General features: G+C 34.0%; 1 protein-coding gene across 2 annotated transcripts in view; it reads left to right on the top strand.

Moving 5' to 3' along the window:
• LOC100371754 (uncharacterized) overlaps positions 1-22,125 on the top strand; it is a 63,189-nt gene that overhangs the window by 23,398 nt on the left and 17,666 nt on the right. For both annotated transcript variants that reach the window (XM_085490897.1, XM_085490894.1), the window contains exon 2: positions 6,794-6,987. In XM_085490897.1, coding sequence (XP_085347023.1) covers positions 6,794-6,987 — 194 coding nt within the window. The remainder of the gene's footprint in view (positions 1-6,793; positions 6,988-22,125) is intronic.

Raw genomic sequence — 22,125 nt, 5'->3', positions numbered from 1 at the left:
TGGACTCATTTTCAGTATGGCTTGGACAAATGAGGGCCAGGCAATAGATTCTGGGGTGGACTTATTTTCAGTATGGCTTGAACAAATGAGGGTCAGGCAATAGATTCTGGGGTGAACTCATTATTGAGTATGGCTTGAACAAATGAGGGTCAGGCAATAGATTCTGGGGTGGATTCATTTTGAGTATGGCTTGAACAAATGAGGGTCAGGCAATATATTCTGGGGTGGACTCATTTTCAGTATGGCTTGAACAAATGAGGGTCAGGCAATAGATTCTGGGGTGGACTCATTTTCAGTATGGCTTGAACAAATGAGGGTCAGGCAATAGATTCTGGGGTGGACTCGTTTTCAGTATGCTTTGAACAAATGAGAGTCAGGCAATAGATTCTGGGGTAGACTCATTTTCAGTATGGCTTTAACAAATGAGGGTCAGGCAATAGATTCTGGGGTCGACACATTTTCAGTATGGCTTGAACAAATGAGAGTCAGGCAATAGATTCTGGGGTGGACTCATTTTCAGTATGGCTTTAACAAATGAGGGTCAGGCAATAGATTCTGGGGTGGACTCATTTTCAGTGTGTCTTAAACAAATGAGGGTCAGGCAATAGATTCTGGGGTGGACTCATTTTCAGTATGCTTTGAACAAATGAGGGTCAGGCAATAGATTCTGGGGTAAACTCATTTTCAGTATGGCTTGAACAAATGAGGGTCAGGCAATAGATTCTGGGGTGGACTCATTTTCAGTGTGTCTTAAACAAATGAGGGTCAGGCAATAGATTCTTGATGAACTCATTTTCAGTATGGCTTGAACAAATGAGGGTCAGGCAATATATTCTGGGATGGACTCATTTTCAGTATGGCTTGGACAAATGAGGGTCAGGCAATAGATTCTGGGGTGGACTCATTTTCAGTATGGCTTGAACAAATGAGGGTCAGGCAATAGATTCTGGGGTGGACTCATTTTCAGTATGCTTTGAACAAATGAGGGTCAGGCAATATATTCTGGGATGGACTCATTTTCAGTATGCTTTGAACAAATGAGGGTCAGGCAATATATTCTGGGATGGACTCATTTTCAGTATGCTTTGAACAAATGAGAGTCAGGCAATAGATTCTGGGGTGGACTCATTTTGAGTATGGCTTGAACAACTGAGGGTCAGGTAATAGATGCTGGGATGGACTCATTTTGAGTATGGCTTGAACAACTGAGGGTCAGGCAATAGATTCTGGGGTGGACTCATTTTCAGTATGCTTTGAACAAATGAGGGTCAGGCAATATATTCTGGGATGGACTCATTTTCAGTATGCTTTGAACAAATGAGAGTCAGGCAATAGATTCTGGGGTGGACTCATTTTGGGTATGGCTTGAACAAATGAGGGTCAGGCAATAGATTCTGGGGTGGACTCATTTCCAGTATGGCTTGAACAACTGAGGGTCAGGCAATAGATTCTGGGGTGGACTCATTTGCAGTATGGCTTGAACAAATGAGGGTCAGGCAATAGATTCTGGGGTGGACTCATTTCCAGTATGGCTTGGACAAATGAGGGTCAGGCAATAGATTCTGGGGTGGACTTATTTTCAGTATGCTTTGAACAAATGAGGGTCAGGCAATATATTCTGGGGTAAACTCATTTTCAGTATGGCTTGAACAAATGAGGGTCAGGCATTAGATTCTGGGGTGGACTCATTTTCAGTATGGCTTGAACAAATGAGGGTCAGACAATAGATTCTGGGGTGGACTCATTTTCAGTATGGCTTGAACAAATGAGGGTCAGGCAATAAATTCTGGGGTAAACTCATTTTCAGTATGCTTTGAACAAATGAGGGTCAGGCAATAGATTCTGGGGTAAACTCATTTTCAGTATGGATTGAACAAATGAGGGTCAGGCAATAGATTCTGGGGTGGACTCATTTTCAGTGTGTCTTAAACAAATAGGGGTCTGGCAATAGATTCTGGGGTGGACTTATTTTCAGTGAGTCTTGAACAAATGAGGGTCAGGCAATAGATTCTTGGTGAACTCATTTTCAGTATGGCTTGAACAAATGAGGGTCAGGCAAAATATTTTGGGGTGGACTCATTTTCAGTATGGCTTGGACAAATGAGGGCCAGGCAATAGATTCTGGGGTGGACTTATTTTCAGTATGGCTTGAACAAATGAGGGTCAGGCAATAGATTCTGGGGTGAACTCATTATTGAGTATGGCTTGAACAAATGAGGGTCAGGCAATAGATTCTGGGGTGGATTCATTTTGAGTATGGCTTGAACAAATGAGGGTCAGGCAATATATTCTGGGGTGGACTCATTTTCAGTATGGCTTGAACAAATGAGGGTCAGGCAATAGATTCTGGGGTGGACTCATTTTCAGTATGGCTTGAACAAATGAGGGTCAGGCAATAGATTCTGGGGTGGACTCGTTTTCAGTATGCTTTGAACAAATGAGAGTCAGGCAATAGATTCTGGGGTAGACTCATTTTCAGTATGGCTTTAACAAATGAGGGTCAGGCAATAGATTCTGGGGTCGACACATTTTCAGTATGGCTTGAACAAATGAGAGTCAGGCAATAGATTCTGGGGTGGACTCATTTTCAGTATGGCTTTAACAAATGAGGGTCAGGCAATAGATTCTGGGGTGGACTCATTTTCAGTGTGTCTTAAACAAATGAGGGTCAGGCAATAGATTCTGGGGTGGACTCATTTTCAGTATGCTTTGAACAAATGAGGGTCAGGCAATAGATTCTGGGGTAAACTCATTTTCAGTATGGCTTGAACAAATGAGGGTCAGGCAATAGATTCTGGGGTGGACTCATTTTCAGTGTGTCTTAAACAAATGAGGGTCAGGCAATAGATTCTTGATGAACTCATTTTCAGTATGGCTTGAACAAATGAGGGTCAGGCAATATATTCTGGGATGGACTCATTTTCAGTATGGCTTGGACAAATGAGGGTCAGGCAATAGATTCTGGGGTGGACTCATTTTCAGTATGGCTTGAACAAATGAGGGTCAGGCAATAGATTCTGGGGTGGACTCATTTTCAGTATGCTTTGAACAAATGAGGGTCAGGCAATATATTCTGGGATGGACTCATTTTCAGTATGCTTTGAACAAATGAGGGTCAGGCAATATATTCTGGGATGGACTCATTTTCAGTATGCTTTGAACAAATGAGAGTCAGGCAATAGATTCTGGGGTGGACTCATTTTGAGTATGGCTTGAACAACTGAGGGTCAGGTAATAGATGCTGGGATGGACTCATTTTGAGTATGGCTTGAACAACTGAGGGTCAGGCAATAGATTCTGGGGTGGACTCATTTTCAGTATGCTTTGAACAAATGAGGGTCAGGCAATATATTCTGGGATGGACTCATTTTCAGTATGCTTTGAACAAATGAGAGTCAGGCAATAGATTCTGGGGTGGACTCATTTTGGATATGGCTTGAACAAATGAGGGTCAGGCAATAGATTCTGGGGTGGACTCATTTCCAGTATGGCTTGAACAACTGAGGGTCAGGCAATAGATTCTGGGGTGGACTCATTTGCAGTATGGCTTGAACAAATGAGGGTCAGGCAATAGATTCTGGGGTGGACTCATTTCCAGTATGGCTTGGACAAATGAGGGTCAGGCAATAGATTCTGGGGTGGACTTATTTTCAGTATGCTTTGAACAAATGAGGGTCAGGCAATATATTCTGGGGTGGACTTATTTTCAGTATGCTTTGAACAAATGAGGGTCAGGCAATATATTCTGGGATGGACTCATTTTCAGTATGGCTTGAACAAATGAGGGTCAGGCAATAGATTCTGGGGTGGACTCATTTTCAGTATGCTTTGAACAAATGAGGGTCAGGCAATATATTCTGGGATGGACTCATTTTCAGTATGCTTTGAACAAATGAGGGTCAAGCAATATATTCTGGGATGGACTCATTTTCAGTATGCTTTGAACAAATGAGAGTCAGGCAATAGATTCTGGGGTGGACTCATTTTGAGTATGGCTTGAACAACTGAGGGTCAGGCAATAGATGCTGGGATGGACTCATTTTGAGTATGGCTTGAACAAATGAGGGTCAGGCAATAGATTCTGGGGTGGACTCATTTTCAGTATGGCTTGAACAAATGAGGGTCAGGCAATAGATTCTGGGGTGGACTAATTTTCAGTATGGCTTGAACAATTGAGAGTCAGGCAATATATTCTGGGGTGAACTCATTTTCAGTATGGCTTGAACAAATGAGGGTCAGGCAATAGATTCTGGGGTGGACTCATTTCCAGTATGGCTTGAACAACTGAGGGTCAGGCAATATATTCTGGGATGGACTCATTTTCAGTATGGCTTGAACAAATGAGGGTCAGGCAATAGATTCTGGGGTGGACTCATTTTCAGTATGCTTTGAACAAATGAGGGTCAGGCAATATATTCTGGGATGGACTCATTTTCAGTATGCTTTGAACAAATGAGGGTCAAGCAATATATTCTGGGATGGACTCATTTTCAGTATGCTTTGAACAAATGAGAGTCAGGCAATAGATTCTGGGGTGGACTCATTTTGAGTATGGCTTGAACAACTGAGGGTCAGGCAATAGATGCTGGGATGGACTCATTTTGAGTATGGCTTGAACAACTGAGGGTCAGGCAATAGATTCTGGGGTGGACTCATTTTCAGTATGCTTTGAACAAATGAGGGTCAGGCAATATATTCTGGGATGGACTCATTTTCAGTATGCTTTGAACAAATGAGAGTCAGGCAATAGATTCTGGGGTGGACTCATTTTGAGTATGGCTTGAACAAATGAGGGTCAGGCAATAGATTCTGGGGTGGACTCATTTCCAGTATGGCTTGAACAACTGAGGGTCAGGCAATAGATTCTGGGGTGGACTCATTTGCAGTATGGCTTGAACAAATGAGGGTCAGGCAATAGATTCTGGGGTGGACTCATTTCCAGTATGGCTTGAACAAATGAGGGTCAGGCAATAGATTCTGGGGTGGACTCATTTCCAGTATGGCTTGAACAACTGAGGGTCAGGCAATAGATTCTGGGGTGGACTCATTTTCAGTATGGCTTGAACAAATGAGGGTCAGGCAATAGATTCTTGGGTACATACATTTGTGTAGTTACTGCATCATATATATTAAAACAATGGTTACTGTGCATCATATGTATTAAAACAATGGTTACTGCATCATACATATTAAAAACAATGGTTACTGCATCATACATATTAAAACAATGGATACTGCATCATATGTATTAAAACAATGGTTACTGCATCATACATATTAAAAACAATGGTTACTGCATCATATGTAATAAAACAATGGTTACTGCATCATATAATATTAAAAACAATGGTTACTGCATCATACATATTAAAACAGTGGTTACTGCATCATACATATTAAAAACAAGTGTTACTGCATCATACATATTAAAAACAATGGTTACTGCATCATGCGTATTAAAACTATGGTTATTGCATCATATGTATTAAAACAATGGTTACTGCATCATACATATTAAAACAATGGTTACTGCATCCTACATATTAAAACAATGGTTACTGCATCATGCGTATTAAAACTATGGTTACTGCATCATACATATTAAAACAATGGTTACTGCATCATACATATTAAAAACAATGGTTACTGCATCATACATATTAAAACAGTGGTTACTGCATCATACATATTAAAAACAAGTGTTACTGCATCATACATATTAAAACAATGGTTACTGCATCATGCGTATTAAAACTATGGTTACTGCATCATATGTATTAAAACAATGGTTACTGCATCATACATATTAAAACAATGGTTACTGCATCATACATATTAAAAACAATGGTTACTGCATCATGCGTATTAAAACTATGGTTACTGCATCATACATATTAAAACAATGGTTACTGCATCATACATATTAAAAACAATGGTTACTGCATCATATGTATTAAAACAATGGTTACTGCATCATACATATTAAAACAATGGTTACTGCATCATACATATTAAAACAATGGTTACTGCATCATACATATTAAAACAGTGGTTACTGCATCATACATATTAAAAACAATGGTTACTGCATCATATATATTAAAACAATGGTTACTGCTGTACTTGCATATTTACATGATGGTTCTTTGATTTGTAAGTTGTTTTATCATATGTGTATATTTAGGAATATAAATTTTTGTTCTTGCATAATTTCTAACAATACAGTGATGATATATTTACTTGTAGACAAGTGGAGTGATAATCGCTTAGAATTGTGTTAAAATGAGTGTGAAATTTACAAACAGTTGAAAACATTCTATATTTATATAACTAAATTTCAATGGAAAAATGTAAACAGAAGTGAATGACTAAATTTGTATTGTTTTAATTAAATTACTGAGGGATATTCGTGAACGCTGTAATCAGAGCCTTTAAATTCGCAGTTAAAGTAACACACAGTGTATATTGTGTCTCATTTATATGTAAATATCACTGCTATAATAAAAGGTGTATTGGAGTGAGAATGGAATGTCAGTTACTTCCTTAACCGCTGACCTAGGTTAAATCACTTTTGACTTTAACGTGTCTTATTGAGGTAATGAAGGCTGTGAGCATAGACGGTATATATTACTAAGCCATGTGAGATTTAATGCACCCATATCTCCATGTACTAACTACGTAATGAAAATACTGGTCTTAATGCTTGTTAGGTGATCTCTCAACCTGCATGAAAACTTTATTTTGAAGCTTAACTTGAAACTGCAGAGTCTGACTATGATAATTTTCCTCGCAGGTGCTCAGGGAGTCCAACAATAAAGGCGTGCCACCGATCATATACGCTGTACAACAGGGTCATGCAGATAGCTGTGAAATACTACTTAAAGCTGGAGTAGACATCAATGAAATAGAAGACAATAATGTCAGCAAGACTGCCTTGCATTATTCTGTGGAGTTCAACAGATTGGATTTAGTTCAATTTCTGTTAAGGTGAGAAATTTTTACATTTTATGTGAATTTTGCGGATAAACGCACTGAAAAAGTGTAATAACGCATTGTACAAATAATAGAGTAACCCATTCTGATGGAATAACACATTTGTTTTATGTTTTAGTTACTTGATAATGTCTCTCATGATAGTTGATATGTGTTGAGAACACTATAAATCATGATAATAATATAATAGCTTTATAGAATTCATTGATTTGCAATATTGCCATGGCTATGCAAACACCTGTTGATTTCACATATGATGGAGGTCATGACATATGTGAGCAGTTCATCTTTATTGACATTTATACTAGAAGAATATTTAACACAGACTACCTCCTACAGTTGTTTCAAGAAGGTATGGGCATTTTAGATAGAAATTTATAAAACAGCAAATGCAATGTAATTAGTCAAATGAGGTCCAATCGTCATTTCGAACATTTATTAAGTTTCTTTACAGTGCTAAGGTGAAATCTTAATTCTATGGGTTGGCCATCTCGTTTTAATAGGGCATATAGGCTGTTTTATTACCTGCATTGATATCATAGTGCTTGTGTCCAACCCATTGTGTGTTGTTATCAGTTCAAATGTATCCAGTCCTTTGTTTTCACTGCAATAAATTGATACAACAATGCTGTTCTGAAAACTAGGGTGAGTATGACATGTGTCAGGGTTTCAGACTGTCACTGTTGTTGCATCACATGTCTTTATGAAATACACCATTGTTGAAAGCAGCATGGTTGCTTGATCAAACACTCACTTTGAAATACTTCAGTTGAAACTCCATTGTAAAGAAAAATTCTCTCATTATTCTGCGCTAATTGTAAGTATACGAGCGTGATCATTGTGAACATGCACAGAGAAAAGTGTTTGGTTTATTTGGTTTCAATACACAATGTGTCCTACATGTTGGTTGGAATACGCTGTGTTGCTTGTAGGTGTGGTCGACACCTGATTTCAACAGACAGTTTAAACCTACCGGTACTCGAGTGTTGTTTGATGACGATTGGTGCTTAGGAATTAAGAGATTGTGTGATCATGTAGTATAGGATTCGGCACTACAATATTAAGAGGTTGTGTGATCATGTAGTATAGGATTTGGCACTACAATATTAAGAGGTTGTGTGATCATGTAGTATAGGACTCGGCACTACAATATTGAGTGGTTGTGATCATAGTATTTATTTAATGGTGTGTAGTCAAACTTATCGTTGAAACCATAATGTTGACTGTTATTCCATTACTGTGGGTCAGTTAGTTTATCGTGTTTTATGGCATTCTACAAGTTTATGTATTTATCCAAAGTTTACACTTTTGTTTGAAGTGCTTCGTTCGCCAATAAATGGAGTTCATGTTAACAGGTGATTCGTGAGAGTTCAAGTTGTTCTGCTGAAATCCTAACTCAAGTTCGAATGTGGCCGACCGAACTCAATCACAAAACTAGTATACAATTTTGGTTTTGAAATGTGCAGTTAAGACTGCTACATAAAACATCTTCAGATCTTAGCTTGTTATGATGTTCACGGTTCAGATTGTTGATTACAGATTGCAAGTAGATGATTTAGAAATAGATATTGTAATTGAAATAATCCTGATGTTCTTCTCGTTCACTGAGTAGTAGCTGTTGGTTAAGCTTCTTGAGATGGTATTTTAGTCATTTCTCATATATTTGGTGTCTTTAAAATTGTTATTTTCTGATATTAATATTTAATTGACACAAAATTAAAATGATTTCTTTTCTTAAACGTATGTCTACAAATGTTTCTGACTAAAGTGTATTGCAAATAAAAATCAATAAAAGAACATTTTCTCATATCACATGATTGAAAACACCATCAACCAATAATATGCTTGCCTGCTTTTTTCCAATTCATTTTGATATTTCTGTGATTAGTTTGATGTTGTTGTTCTGAGTTTTAAATCGCTAGACCTTACGTAACTCTGGTGGCAGCCATTTTCTTTAGGTCAAGCAAGGACTAATATTGTATGACCAAATGACGTCAAAGTAGTGGGACTTCCCTCGTAAAGCGGAACACTGAAAGTGCTTGGAAACTACTGACGACTGCTACTAGTTTGCTATGAGCATGTTGGTATTTATTGTTTTTTTGAATGGTCGTACAAGCATGGGAAGACATTTTTTTGTCCATTCAACACAAATGACTGCCGACAGTGCATACAGGCATCTGTAGCAGACGACATGTTGATTTCTATGAGAATATCCAATCACAAAGACTATACTGCCACAGGAAGAGCTATAGACACACGGATAACCATTTTTTATTAGATTTTATTAGAATATAATCACTACCAAGACAAATAGAAGATTATTTTGTAAAACAATGGGAAATCAATTAAACACTGAATCTTTCCCAATGTAGTAATATTCGTGTGTTTATAATCTGAAGTGAATTTAATGTACTCTGATCTGTGTCAGTGGTGGAGGTTTACAGACATAACTGTAATTACTTCATTTAATGACTGGTATTGTTGTCATTCAGTACATGCAACGATTGTAACGACTGTTACTTTTATTTCGTGACCTCTTTACAATTTGAATTACAGCTCTGTCTGTTGTTTCATGCACTCACTTCAAACCCCTAACAACATGTAATTTTTTTTTTAATTAATAAATAAAATAATATATAAATACCATTATTGATCATGATCTTTAAAATTCATTTTTGAATCTTTATTAAGCAGAAATACTAGTAGAAATATTGATGTGTATGTCTTTTTGGAAGGAATCCCTCTCCTCCCTCGCACAGACCCCTATACTGAAAATAATTTGCATTATATAATGTTATCATATGTATTGGTTGTTTTTACTTAAGATTGTCATGGCAATTGGAATAAGAGCATGTTGAAAGCTGAAATGAATGATAATAATTTAAATTTCATGAGAGCATATCATTTGCACTTAGGGAGACTATAACTGACTTAGATCTGTAGAGAAGAGTCAGTTACAGTTGGTTTAATTACTGCATTCATGTCCTGTTTCTCAATTTTGTTTCTTACTTCAGGCAGGGGATTCATCCTGTGATTACCTTGTCATGCTGGAAATTACATTTCCAGGAAATGTAGGTGGATAAAAGTTGATATATGTCATCAGTCATACTGCTCTTATTTTTGACATATTTTTTTCCCATTTGAATGGAGTTCGGAGTCATATTCCAGAACCCTCTGAACCAAATCCATTCATTCTTTACATGTGCTAGTACTCAATGTGGTTTAGCAATCCAAAATGACCAACTGGCACCAATATTTTTTCGTTCAAATTTTTGTATATACATATCACATGTAAGTATACATATCCAAGACAATTTGTTTCCTGATCAGATCAAAGATGGCTAACTGGTGGCCATCATGCTTTTTGTCCATAGTACTATTATATCTCCTAGGCTTAGGAACCATTTTCATTCATATTTGGTACATACTTCTTACATATTGGAACACATGTCTATGTCAGTTTGTTTCATAATTTCTTTCTGATGGCTATCTTTTAGTTAAAAATGTGAAAACTTGGTACATGTATATACATTTTACGTGTAGAGATGATTTGTTTTGTAATCATATTGAAGATCGTCTTTTGTTGGTGATCTAGCTGGCCTTTTGGCATACATATGTAATAATACATGTCTATATTAATTTGTAGGAATATCTTTAAATGGTTGACATATTTTTGACCTGCATATTTGAAATTGATTAATTACTAGGAAAACTGGATATTAATTAATTAACATAAGACAAATTTTCAAAATTCACATTTCTACCAGTCAACAATGTACTTCCTGAATTTAGGATCAACAAAAAAAGTATATTTTAAACTAAATACCAAGTTTGGTATATTTAACAAATACACACATTTTGTAAAAGCTTTCTAATTACTATTTGCATATATCGTTATTGATACACGTCTGTTGTACAATACCTGCTGGGAAGACAGATGTTTTGAGTAATGAATACTTGGATGTAATACAATAACACTGAACACATATGTATTCCTGGTATATATCCTCAAATCATTCACATTTGAGCTGAAACCATTTTTACTGATCGTTAAATCCATTAAAATGTTGCCATGGTAACATGGTACATGTATCTGAGGTGACAAATTCCTAATATTACATATGCTATGCTATGTATACACTATGCATTTTATTGGTGTCAATTTTGTTATTGCTTGTGCTTGTTGAACTCATACACAAAAATCTTACTAGGAACTGCATTTTGTGTCTAATTTGTATTTATTTTCATTGAAAATATATTTTTTGAGATCAGGTACTCAGAATATATAACTGTGTACTGTATGGAGGAAGTACCACCCAGTTATACTGTGATTATATTTTGCACCCTAGGTATTGTGCATTCACCTCTATTACTGTAACACTGAATGCTAAACCACTGTTGTATTAAGATCTGGGTCAACCAAAAAAGTGTCTGGTAAATTTTTTTTTGCAAAAATTAATGCACATGGAAATTGGAGTTTTCTATATATACATTTTTCAAAACAAAAAGAAGCATTTAATTAAGCTGTAATGCACTCATTTTTAACTGAAGCGCAGGATGACTAGAAACATTGACAAAAATTATTGGTCTTACTACGTGTATGGTTTTCACCCTCTATCCCCCGTATTTGAAATGGTATAACCCTAATTTTTATAAAACAATGAATTCCCCCAGGATAAGATGGTAGTGTTTTTTCTTTTTACTGTAATGCATCTGTAGGGAATTGTGTCACAAATTTACTATTGTAAGTAGGAAATGGTACATTAGTCTGCCTTAATTACATTTTCTCTTGTTAGTTTCAACTTACTTCTTTATCTCTTTCTAATTTACACTGTGTTTGCACCAAACACCCTTCTGACATACACCTGTGTACGTGCAACAATCTCCTTGCTGTTTGTGATATGTACTAGAAAAAAACAAATCCGGAGTCATGTTACACAAAGCAACTTGCCATGATGACAGACAACTTGTCACCTAAAAAACCAGCATGATAGCTTCTCAGGTGTGATTGTCTGATCTTCTTGGTGATGTAATTATATCATACAAATGGAAATTTACGTGGCAACTGATGTTACTTCATGCAGTCTTAGGTGTAACCATCATATGCTATATGCTTTTTAATATCAAATTATTTAGATAAATTCAAACTAAAATAACCCAATTTAATATTAATGCAGATATAATAATTATCTACTTATGCTAATTATTGTCTTGGTGGGCATAATTCTGGTAACCCTGCTCATTTACAGGAATTTCAAATATAGTTTTAGTATGATTTTGTTGTATCTTGGCACAAGATATGATTGTGATTTCAGAATCAGCCAAATATTATTTGAAATCACTGAATCAGCCTTATATAAGCATTGTGCAGTATCTGCCATTTTTCACATTTCTTCTAGTTACTAGGCAACTGCTTTTGGTTAATAAATGCCAATAATATTGTATAAAAACCTGACAGGACAATAATATCACTTTATAATATTAGGATAATAAGTACAGTAAGTAAAATATAGCATAACTAATCATTTTTTTAATTTAATTTAATGGCATTTTAATAAAATTATTTATAAAAAATCATCAAGCATATATAAAATCATATTTCTCATGTCCATGATGACCAATCACATTCCATATAATAATAATATTTGTGCATTCATTGTTAGTTTAGCAATTAGTTGGAAGTAGCATTTGATAAAATATAGAATATGTTGAAATGAGAAGAGAATAAAAAAAACATCTCAGTGCATACTATATATTGGTGCTTATCATTGTCCTCAATAAATCTTCAGACATCGTGTCTGCTGTATCTTGTTTCCCGCAGTCTTTGTTGTGAGGTGATGGAGCCAATACATGAATAGTGCACAGAAACATACATTCATAGATTTCACTGTCCATACAAGAGATATACTTGTATCAAATGTTAAACTGATATCATTTTGTCATATCCAAACCAGTATCATGTTGCTTTATATCCAAACAAGTATCATGTTGTCATAGCTGAAACAAGTATTATATTCTCATATAAAAACCAGTATTATGTTGTCATATCCAAACAAGTATTATGTTGTCATATCCAAACCAGTATTATGTTGTCATATCCAAACCAGTATTATATTCTCATATAAAAACCAGTATTATGTTGTCATAGCCAAACAAGTATCATGTTGTCATAGCTGAAACAAGTATTATATTCTCATATAAAAACCAGTATTATGTTGTCATAGCCAAACAAGTATCATGTTGTCATAGCTGAAACAAGTATTATATTCTCATATAAAAACCAGTATTATGTTGTCATATCCAAACCAGTATTATGTTGTCATATCCAAACCAGTATTATGTTGTCATAGCCAAACCAGTATCATGTTGTCATAGCCAAACAAGTATCATGTTGTCATAGCTGAAACAAGTATTATGTTGTCATATCCAAACCAGTATTATGTTGTCATATCCAAACCAGTATTATGTTGTCATAGCTGAAACAAGTATTATGTTGTCATATCCAAACCAGTATTATGTTGTCATATCCAAACCAGTATTATGTTGTCATAACCAAACCAGTATTATGTTGTCGTAGCTGAAACAAGTATTATATTCTCATATCCAAACCAGTATTATGTTGTCATATCCAAACCAGTATTATGTTGTCATAGCCAAACAAGTATTATGTTGTCATAGCCAAACCAGTATTATGTTGTCATAGCCAAACCAGTATTATGTTGTCATAGCTGAAACAAGTATTATATTCTCATATAAGAACCAGTATTATGTTGTCATATCCAAACCAGTATTATGTTGTCATAGCCAAACAAGTATTATGTTGTCATATCCAAACCAGTATTATGTTGTCATATCCAAACCAGTATTATGTTGTCATAGCCAAACCAGTATTATGTTGTCATAGCCAAACCAGTATTATGTTGTCATAGCCAAACCAGTATTATGTTGTCATATCCAAACCAGTATTATGTTGTCATAGCCAAACCAGTATTATGTTGTCATAGCCAAACAAGTATTATGTTGTCATAGCTGAAACAAGTATTATATTCTCATATAAAAACCAGTATTATGTTGTCATATAAAAACCAGTATTATGTTGTCATAGCTGAAACAAGTATTATATTCTCATATAAAAACCAGTATTATGTTATCATATCCAAACCAGTATTATGTTGTCATAGCCAAACAAGTATCATGTTGTCATAGCTGAAACAAGTATTATATTCTCATATAAAAACCAGTATTATGTTGTCATATCCAAACCAGTATTATGTTGTCATAGCCAAACAAGTATTATGTTGTCATATCCAAACCAGTATTATGTTGTCATATCCAAACCAGTATTATGTTGTCATATCCAAACCAGTATTATGTTGTCATAGCCAAACCAGTATTATGTTGTCATAGCCAAACAAGTATTATGTTGTCATAGCTGAAACAAGTATTATATTCTCATATAAAAACCAGTATTATGTTGTCATATAAAAACCAGTATTATGTTGTCATAGCTGAAACAAGTATTATATTCTCATATAAAAACCAGTATTATGTTATCATATCCAAACCAGTATTATGTTGTCATAGCCAAACAAGTATCATGTTGTCATAGCTGAAACAAGTATTTTATTCTCATATAAAAACTAGTATCATGTTGTCATATCCAAACCAGCATTATGTTGTTATAGCCAAACCAGTATTATGTTGTCATATCCAAACCAGTATTATGTTGTCATATCCAAACCAGTATTATGTTGTCATATCCAAACCAGTATTATGTTGTCATAGCCAAACAAGTATTATGTTGTCATAGCTGAAACAAGTATTTTATTCTCATATAAAAACCAGTATTATGTTGTCATATCCAAACCAGTATTATGTTGTCATATCCAAACCAGTATTATGTTCTCATAGCCAAACAAGTATCATGTTGTCATAGCCAAACAAGTATTATGTTCTCATATAAAAACCAGTATTATGTTCTCATAGCCAAACAAGTATCATGTTGTCATAGCCAAACAAGTATTATGTTGTCATAGCCAAACAAGTATTATGTTGTCATAGCTGAAACAAGTATTTTATTCTCATATAAAAACCAGTATTATGTTGTCATATCCAAACCAGTATTATGTTGTCATATCCAAACCAGTATTATGTTCTCATAGCCAAACAAGTATCATGTTGTCATAGCCAAACAAGTATTATGTTCTCATATAAAAACCAGTATTATGTTCTCATAGCCAAACAAGTATCATGTTGTCATAGCCAAACAAGTATTATGTTGTCATAGCCAAACAAGTATTATGTTGTCATAGCTGAAACAAGTATTTTATTCTCATATAAAAACTAGTATCATGTTGTCATATCCAAACCAGCATTATGTTGTTATAGCCAAACCAGTATTATGTTGTCATATCCAAACCAGTATTATGTTGTCATATCCAAACCAGTATTATGTTGTCATATCCAAACCAGTATTATGTTGTCATAGCCAAACAAGTATTATGTTGTCATAGCTGAAACAAGTATTTTATTCTCATATAAAAACCAGTATTATGTTGTTATAGCCAAACCAGTATTATGTTGTCATATCCAAACCAGTATTATGTTGTCATATCCAAACCAGTATTATGTTGTCATATCCAAACCAGTATTATGTTGTCATAGCCAAACAAGTATTATGTTGTCATAGCTGAAACAAGTATTTTATTCTCATATAAAAACCAGTATTATGTTGTCATATCCAAACCAGTATTATGTTGTCATAGCCAAACCAGTATTATGTTGTCATAGCCAAACCAGTATTATGTTGTCATATCCAGCCCAGTATTATGTTGTCATATCCAAACCAGTATTATGTTGTCATAGCCAAACAAGTATTATGTTGTCATAGCTGAAACAAGTATTATATTCTTATATAAAAACCAGTATTATGTTGTCATATCCAAACCAGTATTATGTTGTCATATCCAAACCAGTATTATGTTCTCATAGCCAAACAAGTATCATGTTGTCATAGCTGAAACAAGTATTATGTTCTCATATAAAAACCAGTATTATGTTCTCATAGCCAAACAAGTATCATGTTGTCATAGCCAAACAAGTATCATGTTGTCATAGCTGAAACAAGTATTTTATTCTCATATAAAAACTAGTATCATGTTGTCATATCCAAACCAGCATTATGTTGTTATAGCCAAACCAGTATTATGTTGTCATATCCAAACCAGTATTATGTTGTCATATCCAGCCCAGTATTATGTTGTCATATCCAAACCAGTATTATGTTGTCATAGCCAAACAAGTATTATGTTGTCATAGCTGAAACAAGTATTATATTCTTATATAAAAACCAGTATTATGTTGTCATATCCAAACCAGTATTATGTTGTCATATCCAAACCAGTATCATGTTGTCATAGCCAAACAAGTATCATGTTGTCATAGCTGAAACAAGTATTATGTTCTCATATAAAAAACAGTATTATGTTGTCATATCCAAACCAGTATTATGTTGTCATATCAAAACCAGTATTATGTTGTCATAGCCAAACAAGTATCATGTTGTCATATCCAAACCAGTATCATGTTGTCATATCCAAACCAGTATCATGTTGTCATATCCAAACCAGTATTATGTTGTCATAGCCAAACAAGTATTATGTTGTCATAGCTGAAACAAGTATTATATTCTCATATAAAAACCAGTATTATGTTGTCATATCCAAACCAGTATTATGTTGTCATAGCCAAACCAGTATTATGTTGTCATAGCCAAACCAGTATTATGTTGTCATATCCAAACCAGTATTATGTTGTCATATCCAAACCAGTATTATGTTGTCATAGCCAAACAAGTATTATGTTGTCATATCCAAACCAGTATTATGTTGTCATATCCAAACCAGTATCATGTTGTCATAGCCAAACAAGTATCATGTTGTCATAGCTGAAACAAGTATTATGTTCTCATATAAAAAAACAGTATTATGTTGTCATATCCAAACCAGTATCATGTTGTCATAGCCAAACAAGTATCATGTTGTCATAGCTGAAACAAGTATTATGTTGTCATATCCAAACCAGTATTATGTTGTCATATCCAAACCAGTATTATGTTGTCATAGCTGAAACAAGTATTATGTTGTCATATCCAAACCAGTATTATGTTGTCATATCCAAACCAGTATTATGTTGTCATAACCAAACCAGTATTATGTTGTCGTAGCTGAAACAAGTATTATATTCTCATATCCAAACCAGTATTATGTTGTCATATCCAAACCAGTATTATGTTGTCATAGCCAAACAAGTATTATGTTGTCATAGCCAAACCAGTATTATGTTGTCATATCCAAACCAGTATTATGTTGTCATAGCCAAACAAGTATTATGTTGTCATATCCAAACCAGTATTATGTTGTCATAGCCAAACCAGTATTATGTTGTCATAGCCAAACCAGTATTATGTTGTCATAGCCAAACCAGTATTATGTTGTCATATCCAAACCAGTATTATGTTGTCATAGCCAAACCAGTATTATGTTGTCATAGCCAAACCAGTATTATGTTGTCATAGCCAAACAAGTATTATGTTGTCATAGCTGAAACAAGTATTATATTCTCATATAAAAACCAGTATTATGTTGTCATATAAAAACCAGTATTATGTTGTCATAGCTGAAACAAGTATTATATTCTCATATAAAAACCAGTATTATGTTATCATATCCAAACCAGTATTATGTTGTCATAGCCAAACAAGTATCATGTTGTCATAGCTGAAACAAGTATTATATTCTCATATAAAAACCAGTATTATGTTGTCATAAAAACCAGTATTATGTTGTCATAGCCAAACAAGTATCATGTTGTCATAGCTGAAACAAGTATTATGTTCTCATATAAAAACCAGTATTATGTTGTCATATCCAAACCAGTATTATGTTGTCATATCCAAACCAGTATTATGTTGTCATAGCCAAACAAGTATTATGTTGTCATAGCTGAAACAAGTATTATATTCTCATATAAAAACCAGTATTATGTTGTCATATCCAAACCAGTATTATGTTGTCATATCCAAACCAGTATTATGTTGTCATAGCCAAACAAGTATCATGTTGTCATAGCTGAAACAAGTATTATGTTCTCATATAAAAACCAGTATTATGTTCTCATAGCCAAACAAGTATCATGTTGTCATAGCCAAACAAGTATTATGTTGTCATAGCTGAAACAAGTATTATATTCTCATATAAAAACCAGTATTATGTTGTCATATCCAAACCAGCATTATGTTGTTATAGCCAAACCAGTATTATGTTGTCTTAGCCAAACCAGTATTATGTTGTCATATCCAAACCAGTATTATGTTGTCATATCCAAACCAGTATTATGTTGTCATATCCAAACCAGTATTATGTTGTCATATCCAAACCAGTATTATGTTGTCATAGCCAAACAAGTATTATGTTGTCATAGCCAAACCAGTATTATGTTGTCATATCCAAACCAGTATTATGTTGTCATATCCAAACCAGTATTATGTTGTCATATCCAAACCAGTATTATGTTGTCATAGCCAAACAAGTATTATGTTGTCATAGCTGAAACAAGTATTTTATTCTCATATCCAAACCAGTATTATGTTGTCATATCCAAACCAGTATTATGTTGTCATATCCAAACCAGTATTATGTTCTCATAGCCAAACAAGTATCATGTTGTCATAGCCAAACAAGTATTATGTTCTCATATAAAAACCAGTATTATGTTCTCATAGCCAAACAAGTATCATGTTGTCATAGCCAAACAAGTATTATGTTGTCATAGCCAAACAAGTATTATGTTGTCATAGCTGAAACAAGTATTTTATTCTCATATAAAAACCAGTATTATGTTGTCATATCCAAACCAGTATTATGTTGTCATATCCAAACCAGTATTATGTTCTCATAGCCAAACAAGTATCATGTTGTCATAGCCAAACAAGTATTATGTTCTCATATAAAAACCAGTATTATGTTCTCATAGCCAAACAAGTATCATGTTGTCATAGCCAAACAAGTATTATGTTGTCATAGCTGAAACAAGTATTTTATTCTCATATAAAAACTAGTATCATGTTGTCATATCCAAACCAGCATTATGTTGTTATAGCCAAACCAGTATTATGTTGTCATATCCAAACCAGTATTATGTTGTCATATCCAAACCAGTATTATGTTGTCATATCCAAACCAGTATTATGTTGTCATAGCCAAACAAGTATTATGTTGTCATAGCTGAAACAAGTATTTTATTCTCATATAAAAACCAGTATTATGTTGTTATAGCCAAACCAGTATTATGTTGTCATATCCAAACCAGTATTATGTTGTCATATCCAAACCAGTATTATGTTGTCATATCCAAACCAGTATTATGTTGTCATAGCCAAACAAGTATTATGTTGTCATAGCTGAAACAAGTATTTTATTCTCATATAAAAACCAGTATTATGTTGTCATATCCAAACCAGTATTATGTTGTCATAGCCAAACCAGTATTATGTTGTCATAGCCAAACCAGTATTATGTTGTCATATCCAGCCCAGTATTATGTTGTCATATCCAAACCAGTATTATGTTGTCATAGCCAAACAAGTATTATGTTGTCATAGCTGAAACAAGTATTATATTCTTATATAAAAACCAGTATTATGTTGTCATATCCAAACCAGTATTATGTTGTCATATCCAAACCAGTATTATGTTGTCATAGCCAAACAAGTATCATGTTGTCATAGCTGAAACAAGTATTATGTTCTCATATAAAAACCAGTATTATGTTCTCATAGCCAAACAAGTATCATGTTGTCATAGCCAAACAAGTATTATGTTGTCATAGCTGAAACAAGTATTTTATTCTCATATAAAAACTAGTATCATGTTGTCATATCCAAACCAGCATTATGTTGTTATAGCCAAACCAGTATTATGTTGTCATATCCAAACCAGTATTATGTTGTCATATCCAGCCCAGTATTATGTTGTCATATCCAAACCAGTATTATGTTGTCATAGCCAAACAAGTATTATGTTGTCATAGCTGAAACAAGTATTATATTCTTATATAAAAACCAGTATTATGTTGTCATATCCAAACCAGTATTATGTTGTCATATCCAAACCAGTATCATGTTGTCATAGCCAAACAAGTATCATGTTGTCATAGCTGAAACAAGTATTATGTTCTCATATAAAAAACAGTATTATGTTGTCATATCCAAACCAGTATTATGTTGTCATATCCAAACCAGTATTATGTTGTCATAGCCAAACAAGTATCATGTTGTCATATCCAAACCAGTATCATGTTGTCATATCCAAACCAGTATCATGTTGTCATATCCAAACCAGTATTATGTTGTCATAGCCAAACAAGTATTATGTTGTCATAGCTGAAACAAGTATTATATTCTCATATAAAAACCAGTATTATGTTGTCATATCCAAACCAGTATTATGTTGTCATAGCCAAACCAGTATTATGTTGTCATAGCCAAACCAGTATTATGTTGTCATATCCAAACCAGTATTATGTTGTCATATCCAAACCAGTATTATGTTGTCATAGCCAAACAAGTATTATGTTTTCATATCCAAACCAGTATTATGTTGTCATATCCAAACCAGTATCATGTTGTCATAGCCAAACAAGTATCATGTTGTCATAGCTGAAACAAGTATTATGTTCTCATATAAAAAAACAGTATTATGTTGTCATATCCAAACCAGTATCATGTTGTCATAGCCAAACAAGTATCATGTTGTCATAGCTGAAACAAGTATTATGTTGTCATATCCAAACCAGTATTATGTTGTCATATCCAAACCAGTATTATGTTGTCATAGCTGAAACAAGTATTATGTTGTCATATCCAAACCAGTATTATGTTGTCATATCCAAACCAGTATTATGTTGTCATAACCAAACCAGTATTATGTTGTCGTAGCTGAAACAAGTATTATATTCTCATATCCAAACCAGTATTATGTTGTCATATCCAAACCAGTATTATGTTGTCATAGCCAAACAAGTATTATGTTGTCATAGCCAAACCAGTATTATGTTGTCATATCCAAACCAGTATTATGTTGTCATAGCCAAACAAGTATTATGTTGTCATATCCAAACCAGTATTATGTTGTCATAGCCAAACCAGTATTATGTTGTCATAGCCAAACCAGTATTATGTTGTCATAGCCAAACCAGTATTATGTTGTCATATCCAAACCAGTATTATGTTGTCATAGCCAAACCAGTATTATGTTGTCATAGCCAAACCAGTATTATGTTGTCATAGCCAAACAAGTATTATGTTGTCATAGCTGAAACAAGTATTATATTCTCATATAAAAACCAGTATTATGTTGTCATATAAAAACCAGTATTATGTTGTCATAGCTGAAACAAGTATTATATTCTCATATAAAAACCAGTATTATGTTATCATATCCAAACCAGTATTATGTTGTCATAGCCAAACAAGTATCATGTTGTCATAGCTGAAACAAGTATTATATTCTCATATAAAAACCAGTATTATGTTGTCATAAAAACCAGTATTATGTTGTCATAGCCAAACAAGTATCATGTTGTCATAGCTGAAACAAGTATTATGTTCTCATATAAAAACCAGTATTATGTTGTCATATCCAAACCAGTATTATGTTGTCATATCCAAACCAGTATTATGTTGTCATAGCCAAACAAGTATTATGTTGTCATAGCTGAAACAAGTATTATATTCTCATATAAAAACCAGTATTATGTTGTCATATCCAAACCAGTATTATGTTGTCATATCCAAACCAGTATTATGTTGTCATAGCCAAACAAGTATCATGTTGTCATAGCTGAAACAAGTATTATGTTCTCATATAAAAACCAGTATTATGTTCTCATAGCCAAACAAGTATCATGTTGTCATAGCCAAACAAGTATTATGTTGTCATAGCTGAAACAAGTATTATATTCTCATATAAAAACCAGTATTATGTTGTCATATCCAAACCAGCATTATGTTGTTATAGCCAAACCAGTATTATGTTGTCTTAGCCAAACCAGTATTATGTTGTCATATCCAAA

Source organism: Saccoglossus kowalevskii, chromosome 2 (assembly GCF_978046115.1).
Source record: "Saccoglossus kowalevskii chromosome 2, keSacKowa6.1, whole genome shotgun sequence".
In the NCBI taxonomy this organism is placed as follows: domain Eukaryota; kingdom Metazoa; phylum Hemichordata; class Enteropneusta; family Harrimaniidae; genus Saccoglossus; species Saccoglossus kowalevskii.
This window is presented reverse-complemented; position numbering and strand designations above follow the sequence as displayed.